The sequence below is a fragment of the Caloenas nicobarica genome, chromosome 12 (genome assembly GCF_036013445.1).
Source record: "Caloenas nicobarica isolate bCalNic1 chromosome 12, bCalNic1.hap1, whole genome shotgun sequence".
NCBI lineage: Eukaryota > Metazoa > Chordata > Aves > Columbiformes > Columbidae > Caloenas > Caloenas nicobarica.
The window spans coordinates 11,414,228-11,424,992 of NC_088256.1; the positions used below are offsets into that span (position 1 = coordinate 11,414,228).

At 43.2% G+C, this 10,765-nt stretch overlaps 1 protein-coding gene across 3 annotated transcripts in view; it reads right to left on the bottom strand.

The window, feature by feature from the left end:
- The window catches only part of DACH2 (dachshund family transcription factor 2), a 259,072-nt gene extending 256,544 nt beyond the window's left edge, over positions 1–2,528 (bottom strand). For all 3 annotated transcript variants that reach the window (XM_065643287.1, XM_065643288.1, XM_065643286.1), the window contains exon 1: positions 2,008–2,528. In XM_065643287.1, the coding sequence (XP_065499359.1) occupies positions 2,008–2,498 (491 nt within the window). In that variant the 5' untranslated portion in view covers positions 2,499–2,528. The remainder of the gene's footprint in view (positions 1–2,007) is intronic.
- Positions 2,529–10,765: the final 8,237 nt, after the last annotated feature.

Below are 10,765 nucleotides of genomic sequence, written 5' to 3' on the forward strand. Positions count from 1 at the left end.
ACAAAGGCTGAGCTGTGTTTCAATAAATGAGAAACATTTTGGGAAAGGTAAAGGGATTTGCTGTTCCTGAACAGGTAAAAATATATAGTGTTTTCATAACTGGGCAGGGAGAGCTTGTGCTTACACACGTGTTGAATGTACTTTCCAAGTTGAGAGCTCTGACTCCATTCAAACCTGTTTCTGCCCTACAAGAACCCCCTCAGCAGTGCTCTTGCCATCGCTTCAGTCTTTGACCAGCTCTTCGTTCCAGCGCCTGCTCCTTTCAGACCCTCTCAAAGCATCACTCGGCTCCTCACTCTCAGCTCTCCCAGCCTCCCTTCTCAGCTGCTCCTTGCATTACTGATTCCCTCATCCTATCACAGCCATAAGTCTTTGTCAGAGGAAAAAAAAGTCATAAAATACAAGTTTTAAATATTTGACACTTCAGCATTTCTTGATCTTAAATCATTGGTTGTAAGAGAGCAGAAATCATCAGTTTGCATCTAAAGACTGTACCATCAAATCAGATCCCGGATTTCCCCAAGGAAAAACTTTGGCACGGTCACAGAAATAAAGACATATTTCTTTAGCAGTCAACTTTCACGCTAGTTGAGTTTCAGAAACATTTCAGAGAGTCATTTACATATTAAATATGTCCCTTAGTAATCTTATATTGATTTTATTCAAATACATTAGTCTCAAACCTTATTTATAACACCATCATCTTAGTAAGGCAGCAGTTGGGATGTCACAGAGGTGCACGACATTGAAATAAACAGGCAGCGGGAGAAGGTGTTACAGAAACAGAACACAAGCAACAGCACATACTCCAAATAAACATATCCAGGAATTGAGTGCAAGCGTGTCTAAAATGTCACCTTTAACATAAAATAATTTGAAACAAAACAAATACTGCTATCCAAGAATGGATGTCTGGCCTGCTCCTGCTTAGGCTCGCCGCAGCGAGAACAGGATCAGGCCCCAAATTAGCGTGTACTTAACGTGCTAAGAAAAAAAACAAAGAAAGAAACAAAAAAAAAAACAACAAACAAACACACACAAAAAACCAAACACTACCCTACACGTTCAGTCCTCACCAGCTGGAAATAGTGGCACAAAAAGCTAAGTTACTAAATATGTTCATGCTGGAAGTCAGATCTCACGCTCTAAGCTCTCGGAAACAACCTCTGTACAGAAAGTTTCCTGCCAGGCAGGAGCAGGAGTGACTGAACCGCGGACGTTCCTGAGGAGCTACCGCACGAACTGCTGAACTTGGACATGTCACCTCCGAGCACCCTGCCCTCCATCCTACCCCACTCCACTATGTATTCCTATGAAGCCTCGAGAGGGTTTTTGTGGTTATTAGATCATTATCATTTCTAAAGGCAGCAGCTATGAGGTCACAAGCCAGGATTACCGCCCCACCGACGAATGACCCAGCAGGGATCTCCCATGAATACAACCCGGTCCGGGCTTAGCGATTTAAGCACGACAGGGCAGGGGCCGCGGCCGCCCCAGCCCGCTCCGCTGCCCGACGCGCGATCGCTCCGGAGCGACACCGAGCAACAGTTTGCCGGAGCCACCGGCCTCCCCGGGAGCTGGCGCCGCCCCGCAGCCTGCGCTGCCCCCCTGGGGAGCGAAGGAGCCTGCGGAGAACTGAAACTTTCAGCGGAAAAAAATAACGGAGAAAAGTTTGGGTTTGTTTTGGTTTTTTGTTTTTTTTAAAGAAGTGTATACGGGAACTATCCGCTTTCCCTGCTAGGGGGAAAAACTCTGCAGAGCGGGGCACGGAATGGTCCCGCTGCCCGGCGGTCCCGGCCGGCGCGGGGGCCGGAGGATCCCCGGCAAGTTTCCGTGTGGGCACCGCCGCGGTGCTCACCTCCCCCGCACCCCGCGGCTCCCCTCCCGGCCCCGCACACCGCAGGGAGAGCGGAGGGGCCGGGACCCGCCGCCCCCCACCCCGGGCACGGCTCCCCGCGGGCCGCCGGCCCCCAGCGGCCGGAGGACGAGCAAAGTTTTGCGGCTCACCTCGCGTTGGTGCAGTCGTTGTACAAAGTTTCGAAGTCCTTCCTGGTGATGAGCTTGCAGCGGTTGACGCCGGGCTGGATGGCCCCCAGCCCCCGCAGGATGCGGACCTGCTCCACCGTGCACACCACGGGCGATATATCCAGCCGCTTCAGCTTGGTGTAGACCGTGTGCAGCCCTCCCACCAGGTGCTTGAGGAAGAGATCAAAGACCTGCGGCAGGCAGATCAGCTCCTGCCCCTCCACGAGGAACGAGGCCACCTTCACCCCGTGCAGGTCGACCATCTTACACTCGTTGCCGCCGCCCCCGCCGCCGCCACCGCCCGCGCCGGCCCCGCCGCTGCCGGCGGAGAGAAAACTGTTGACGAGGCTGTTGGTGAGGCGCGGGGACTCCGCGGGGCTGGAGTACAGCGGGTCCGCCCGGAACAAGCCCGCCGAGCCCCCCGCGCCGCCGCTGGAAGTTGCGGCGATGACGGGCGGCGCGGAGACAGCCATGGCCGGCCCGGCTGCCCGCCGCTCGCCTCAGCCCCGCGCCCCGCGCGCGCACTCCCCTCGCGCTCTTTGCGGTACTACTAAAAACAGCGCCGCGCGCCCGCCCTCCCACACGCAGCGGCCGCCGCCAGCCGCGCGCCCAGACCCCTCCCCAGCGCCGCGAGGGGGGGGGGGGGAGGAAGAGTGACAGCGCCCTCCAGCCAATGCGCCCCGCCCGCCTCAAGCGCGGCCGCGGCGAGTGGCTGCCGGGCAGCGGGGCGGGGCGGGCCGCAGCACCTGGGCCGCGGGGCGTGAGGCGGCCGGGCCGGTGCGAGGTGCTGCGGCGGGGGAGGCGGCGCCGGCTTCGCGGACGGGTGGGTGTGCGAGGGGAGCCCGCCCGGTTCGCGCTTCTCCCGGCTCCCGAAAACTCCCTCTGGGCGCCGCGGGGTGGGAAAGTTTCGGTGGGCTGCCCCTGGACCGTGAGGGGATCCCGCGGCGCTCTGAGGGAGAGGAGGGCGAGGCTGGGTCCCGCTCGCCGTCCCCCTTTCCCAGGTAGTTTCAGCGGTCGTTGCGCTCTGGTAGATTCCTGAGCGGTAACACCTGTGTGCTGCCACAGCTGAAAGAAATCGGGGGAGGCGGGGAGAGAGAGCAGCGGCGCAAGTCTCCGTTAGGCAAATAACAAATCCGACTTTCCACTTAATGAGAGATCAACAAGGTGTGGTGACTTCTCTGCGGTCAGACGGCGGGGCAGCGGTGATACCGCAGGGGATTCCGGTCTAAAGCAAACGAAGCCCCTCGGAGGAGCGTGCGCCGCGCGGGCGGGACGGGGCAGCTGTGGCCGGGCACAGGGGGCACAGTCCGCCCTCGGCAGGTCTTGGTGTCGTGGCTTTGATGGCCAGATTCGAGTGCGGCGTCAGTTGTGTTTTAGATACAATGGCATCGGTCCTCTCCGCACGCCTGATTGTAAAGCAGCCTCCAGAAGCACCATGTGGTACCTCAGTTGCGTAAAAGTAAAAACCCCGCAGTCCTGGGAACCAGGCAGGTCTTGTCTCCTTCGCCTGAGCCAGGTCAGTTGACACAAGAACTGCCAGGTTTGTGCATCTCTTCTCCCTAAACAAGTGGACCCGAAAGGTGGTCAGACAGATTTCCTACAAAGGAGTTGAGTCTAACAGATGCACACCCAGCAGCTGCCAGGACACACTGGCTAGATGGGTTATTTGCTTCTTTTCCCGGTGTACTTACATTACACCTTTGCCCAACCTCTCTCCTTTCTTCGCTTGTATCAACATCCTTCTTTCCTGTTTGTTTCTACTTTTTTTTGAGTATCTTATCTTTCCTTCTTTCCTAGTCCTTTAACTTCTTCCCTCCCCCCCCATTTTTTTCAGTTTCCTCCTAAAGCATTCAGTAAACAAAGTGAGCAGAAAAGTACAAACAAAACTTGCCAAATGTTTACCAAACAAGCAATACCAACAGAGCATTTCAACAATTTCCATTATAGTGCTGCTTGTGTATGCCATCTTCTCCTTCCTTTTGTTAAGCTTGCTTATTGAGGCACTCTTTCTGCAAAGTTTAATATTTTTGCATTGTGAGTAATCCAATTTTAGATGGGAGGAGATGACTGTGCTAACTAAATTGCTATATTTGTTAACATATGTGATCTAAATTACACTCTGAAGGAACCTCACTTTCTCTCCATTGATTATATGTATGTTCTAACAAGGCCAGTCACTTGTTTTAGGCCCCTAGCCTAGCTGCCTAAAACTAAGGCAGAATTTTCACATAACCTAAGTTTAAACAAATACCTTTCAATGAGAATACTCATATTTCCTAAACTTGTTCGTGCATTTCTCTAGAATCGGAACCTATGTTTGGAAGTACTGTGGGGCAGGGGCTGTTTACTTCAGCAAAGTATTTAGTGCAGTCGAGCCCTGAACTCATCTGAGATTTTTCATACTGGAACTGATAGAAATAACAAATAACTGACTTCAAGTAGAAACTTTTGGGGGTTAATTTACTGGATATAATTGCTATTAGGAGATTTAATAAATCAGATTTAAACATTTCTCATTGGCTTTGCCCTTTTAAAGACATTTTTTGCTTTGAGATTAATGTGACAATCAAATTCCACTGTGAGAATTCTTTTTCCTTTTTGACTTTAATGTCTTCCATAAGCTAAACATATTTCTAAATAAGACTGAATTTTTGCAAGGCCGGAGTAAGCCTTGCGCATCGACACCCAGCAAGTTGGAGTGGCATGAAGTAATATAAAATCATAAAGGCTGTAGTAAAAACAGTACCCTTGAGAGGTGACTATCCATGGAGAGAAGAACTGCTCTAAAACTAAAAAAATGCTCAAGGTTTGAGAATTAATACCAGGCAGCTGTCCAGTTCAACTAAGCATATACAACTCAACTATATCAATGAATATTATTATATCTCTGTAATTTTATTAAAGACAAGGCAAAGTTACTAAAGCCTAACAATCATACAGTAATATCTTGTCACTTATAAAGTATCCAGATGGTTTATTTGAATGGAGTCCAGCAGTATGTAATTTGAATGTGTACAAACTAGTAAGCCTCCCTATAGCCCAAATGAGTATTTTAGAACATTTATTTAAAATTAAAGTTTAAATATTTTTGTTTATTTCAGACTGGTATGCAAAATATTCTGCTTTCTTAACACTGACAGCTATAGAAATATTGGTATATTCTGTATTAGTTGTATATAAAAGTCGGCTGTGTTTGTATGGCAAAATGTCAAGCAAAGGTTGTTCTATTTGTTTTTGTTTTTATCATCATTACATATGCCCCATTGGAGTGAAATGTGAAAGAGCTCTTTTCTGACACAGGAGAAGAGAGGAAAGCCCCAGTCATTCCAGACAGGGCCAGTCAACAGCTTTCTGGGAATTACTTATTGCCAGCTGGCATAAATGTGGCTACTGGCTCACAGGGATCCTATAGAGAAAATGATGGGTGACACAACTGACTAGGAGGAGACAATGATAAAAAATGACGTCTTTTTAGGTGAAACAGTAGGGAATTAATTAGGAATAATAATAATAATTTTGTTTCTGGAAGACTGGAAAGCTCAATAGTGATATTTGTCTATATAGCTCAATAGTGATATCTCCGTCTACTGTAGCCAAGCAAACATGACGCAGGACGCTAAAAAAAGGAATTCCATAGATATTGAGATGTAAAGATTCCCAGTGGATTTTTTTTTCAATGTAGCCTTGATATAGGTATGTCCAACGTGAATAGATTATAGGAGAAAATGCTAGTTTTTCTTCACTAAAATACATTTGAGGGATATATGTGAACATAGACTTATGAAGGTCAGAGGTAATGGTGAGCCCAATATGAGGGATGAAAAAATAACGGAAACATGCATTTACAATGCACCCTAGTCATAACAAAATGAAACACCATTTTTGCTGAATTCCAGTCTGTCTGGAGTCCTAGTGACAATGATATTCTCCTAGTCCGTAACAAAAAAATTAATCAGGACTGATTTAAAGCTGCTAACTTACCCTAGTGATCTTTGAGTTTGTATCATGAGCATGCAAACCACTGATATTGCTAATTCTGAGTAAAAGCTTGAAAAGGAAGAAAAAAAACGTTATTAATTTTTTGCTAGTTTAGTGTTTAATACCTTGGTTTACTTAGGAAAGAGTAACCATGATTATATTAACAAATGTAGGCCACTGATGTGACAAAATGAAGAGACTGAAATTAGTATGTCATTCTTGTTACCCACATTTTTCTAGGCGCACTAGTACTTGACACTTGTATTCAATTTATTTCTGACATTTCAGTAGAGTTTTTTTGGAACTGTGGATTAAAACTTCCCACTTAAACATCAAGGATTTTAAATAAAACTGATGAAGCTAAATGTCTAAGTATCAATAGAAAAATGATACCTTCTCTTATGTAATTAAATGTATTGTATTAATGTGTGCATAACACGGAATCAATAAATAATGAATTACCACTGATTGTAATTGAATGTTTTCATAATTTTATTGTCAACCATGATAAATAATCAGTACATTTATACTGCATTAAATTAATTAGTGTGTCATTTCTATTACATACATCAGCAGTGAAGTAATGCAGTGACATCTGTTTCTAATGTTTTAAAGATGTGGTATTCCTTATTAAGTAAAAGGAAGAGTTATTAGAGGTATTTCCTGTGATTGGCAGTTATACTGGTACAGTCAGAGATCAAATAAAGGAACTTGCACTCCTGGCAAATGCTGCATTTCAGCCCCTAATGGTAGTAAGTAACAATGACTGGAGTGAATTTTGCTGCTTCAGGTTTTCAGAAAATCCTACCCACCTTTCTAGAGGAAGTAAGAGCAGATCTTCTCTCCCTAATGCAGTCAGGGAAAATGCAAAATACTCCGCACCCTACAAAAGAACCAAGCATCCACATCCATTTATTGTATCCATTTTTCTGCCCCAGTCCTCTGCATAGACAAAAGGATTCCCCTGCTAGGTGCTCATTAAAAAGTCGCAAATTAAGTGTTTTTTGGCTGTGATGTTCTTATGTGGAAGTATCTGGACTATTGGGTCTGTAATCTTTGCTTGGAAATCATACTAATTTGGAATATGTCGACACTTTTATACTACTCATACTGATGTACATTATTTGCAAATAAATAGGAAATTGAGTAGATGTTGCAAACATGAGAATTGAAAAGTGAAAGAGTGGAATAGGAGGAGTAGAATAAGTGGAAGGGAACGTATAGAAAATGTGAATCAAAGTGTGCCAGAAAGAGGGTTGGTTTTGAAATTACTCTAGAGGTTGTAAATTCAATGATCATTTGGGAGCAGGGTGATGTGAGGTAAAATACACTGAACAACAACAATTATGGACAACTATAGAGGTCTGGGATTATTAATTAATACTTTTTTTCCCAAGACACTTATGGACATCCTTAACTTCTCTAGCATTACATCATCTTTAAAAAGAACAATTGGAAAGTCTCATGTTAGGGCTCTTCTTACCAGAGTTCTTCATCCATAAAACAGCTTTTAATTTTAATGTCAATTTTTCATACTGTCAGTGTGCATCATCATATTTAAGCAAAATTAAAGCACTTCAGATTTATTTTATTCTTTTCAGTGCAAGTCTCTCAAATTGCTTTCAACCACTCTCTGACTACCCTTGCACAAATTGCAGAGCATGGTGTCCAGAGCACCCACGTGCGAACAGCCAGTTTGTCCACATGGCCTGTTGGGTACTCAGGGAACTGGAGACTTGCTTTGGACCACCTGTCAGGGCAGGAGTGACAGCTGGCTGGCTCCCCGGCGGTGTGTGCACGAGTCATACCCCGCATGCTCTGACATCGTGTGCCAGCTCTGGTGAGTCTGCCTCGCCAGCCTTCCTTCCAGCACAACAGTCAAGCGGGACTTTGAGCCCACTCTTGGGATGGTCCTCAACAGACAGAGCCTTTGAGACAAGCTCTCCAGTTCACAGAATCTGCGTTGAGCTCAACAGTTCAGGCTTTACTTGAGCCATGAAGTATTTGGCCTTTTACTGCAGGGACCTGGGAGAATTAATGCACAAAACCACTCTCTCAAACAAGGTCTCATCTACCTTTCCTATCCATTACAATTTCACTTGACTGTTGTAACTGAAGAGTTGTGCCCTTCAATCCCTAGACACTCGTTTTTTGTCTAAATGACGGATAAATACCTTTCTCCTTAAAGTGAGGAGTACGTTTGTTGTATAAAAATGTGAGTAGTACTTTTAAGATGGTTCCAATTAAATATATGAACACAAGATGCAGTTGTTGCTAATGATTCACTGCTTTACTCTGGGGTTTGATTTTGACTGAGGATAGAGGGCAGTAAAATTGCAAAGCCAGGACCTTTGTATAATAAGGCTGCATTACCTGAGATACAATCATAATTAAGGTTCAATATTGTTTGCACCTTTTCTTCCTCAGGAAGAAAAATTAATACTATTAGATGTGTATTGAAGTTAAAACACCTTTTATAGGATACTACTATAAACACAAGACTTCATACTGAAGTATATTCAGTAAGTCATTATACCTGAATGCTTGTTAATATCCCCAGAGGAACAAGATTAGCCTCAGCTCTCACTCTCTATATTTGCAGGTCAGCTAAAGAAAGCAAAAGTTTTCCTGTACTGTCTGTTTGAGCATCTCAGTCCTGATCTGAAGGCACCACCATCTAGTGGGATAAGAAGGTATTTAATTTTTCTTTACATTTTTTGGTATTTTTTAACATGGACATTACATTCTACTTCAAGGAACAATTAAAAAAATATATTTTTTAATTTAAATGTATAAGGCTCATGGAGACCTTTCATTAATTCTCATATCTGCTGTTTAACTGCAAAGCATTTTCCGATAAAAATCTTGAGTTGTTTCCATGAAAATAGGCTTTCATAAACACAATTTTATCAATGAGAAAACAATTTATAGCTATTCAGACTCAGCCAGAAGTGTAATTGATTTATTGAATAAATATTTTTAGTATTTTATTGACTCTACTTTGTGGAAATCCAATTGGCAGAATTATTAATATTGTGAAAGTAATTATCTTGAGCTCATCTTTAAAACCAATATGTATTTTAGACAGTAAAGATACATAGTTGCAGTTTTCCATACAGCCATTAAATATACAGCACTCGGTTGTAAGTGTACTCTGACCATTAAGTCCCATCAAAAACAAATTTCAAAACTGAATGCAAAGCTTTCATTTTACCTTGGCTCTCAGTGTGACCATGTATTGTACTTTGCCCGTACTGATATATGGCCTACTACCTGTTCTTATTTGTTTTTCTTTTTATGCACTTAACAATTGGAAAGGACAATGGCCAGGATTTTACATGGGGGAGGGAGAAACACAGGGGTGAGCAGCGTGTATTCATTTGTTTGTTGTTTTACCGGAGAATGCAGCTGTTATCCTAAGATGCCTCCTTGTGTTCAGGTCTCATTGATCTTGTTACAGCATTTCACACATACAGAGATAATTGATTTACATCATTCAGGAGTGCATATCCTTTATAAGCATGAGAATAAATATTAAAAATTACCATTTTTTAAATTCTATAGATATTTTGATATTTTTACTATCTAAACCAGTAATTAAATAAAAAATATTTAAATACTTCACAACAGATAATATTTTAGCATTCAGAACCTGGGCCTGCTCCTGTTTCCATGGAAGTGAACAGTATTTTAGCCTCCGATACTACTAGACATTTCAATGTTTTATTATTTTCAAATTATAGAAATCTTATTGACAGAAATTGGCATCAATGGCTATTCTGCATTGTACATTAATTTTATGATACTGTCTTTTAAAATACTACATTTCTTCTGAAAGCTGTACAGTAATATCAATCTATGCTGCCATTTCTTATTGAAATCAATCTGGAGTTTTAAGTAAAAATCAATAGAACTGGTCCAAACTGGCTGAGGTAGTACACGCCATTTTGACCCTTTGATCCTTAAACCACAAGCCTGAGGTTAGAGGCATTTCATTTAGAATGCAAATTAACAAATTTGTAAACACTTCCATTTGCAGTTGATAAAGCCAAGGATGTTCTACCTCCCACTCCCTCAGAAGAACAAAAATCCTAAAAGACTCTTTAGAAGACAGTCTAGCATGTATAGAGAAATTAAAGCCAATAATCTATTACAACTACTGACTCCTCGTTTCATATAGACTTTGCAAAAGCCTTTCCCTCAGAATTCTTGTCTATTTTTCAACTTCCAAAGGAGTGAACCTCATCCTGAAGCCTTACTGCCACTGTTTGCTGGCTCTTGGTCATACTTTTGCACAGCTCTGAAGGAAGTTGAAAGAAAATATAATGAACCTGATGCTTTTTAAAAATGAAAGTAACTATTTCATGAAAATAGCTCCCGTATACTCTATAGTTTTTTATAGGAAGTTGAGGGTAAGGCCTCATTGGGGCCCCATTCTACTATTTCACCACTGTTAAAGAAGTGTGATCTGGAGAGTCTGAATCCATTGTAGAACTGAGTCTCTCTGAATCTCAGACAAAGGAATACAGAGTAGGATCAGAATCAAATCTCTATGAACAGGGTTTGGTTTTAACCTGACCAGTCTTCTGTGTCTCAAAATGATTCTCAGTATGTTCTGTGGGTTTTTGAATGAAGAACAGTCACATGAAAAATAACAGTATCTTTCTTCATCTTCTAGAGACACATACTTTCTCTACTTTTTTTCCTCTTTCTTATTTTCATGTCAAGGTTGATGTGACAAACATTGATAACCTACAAAGAA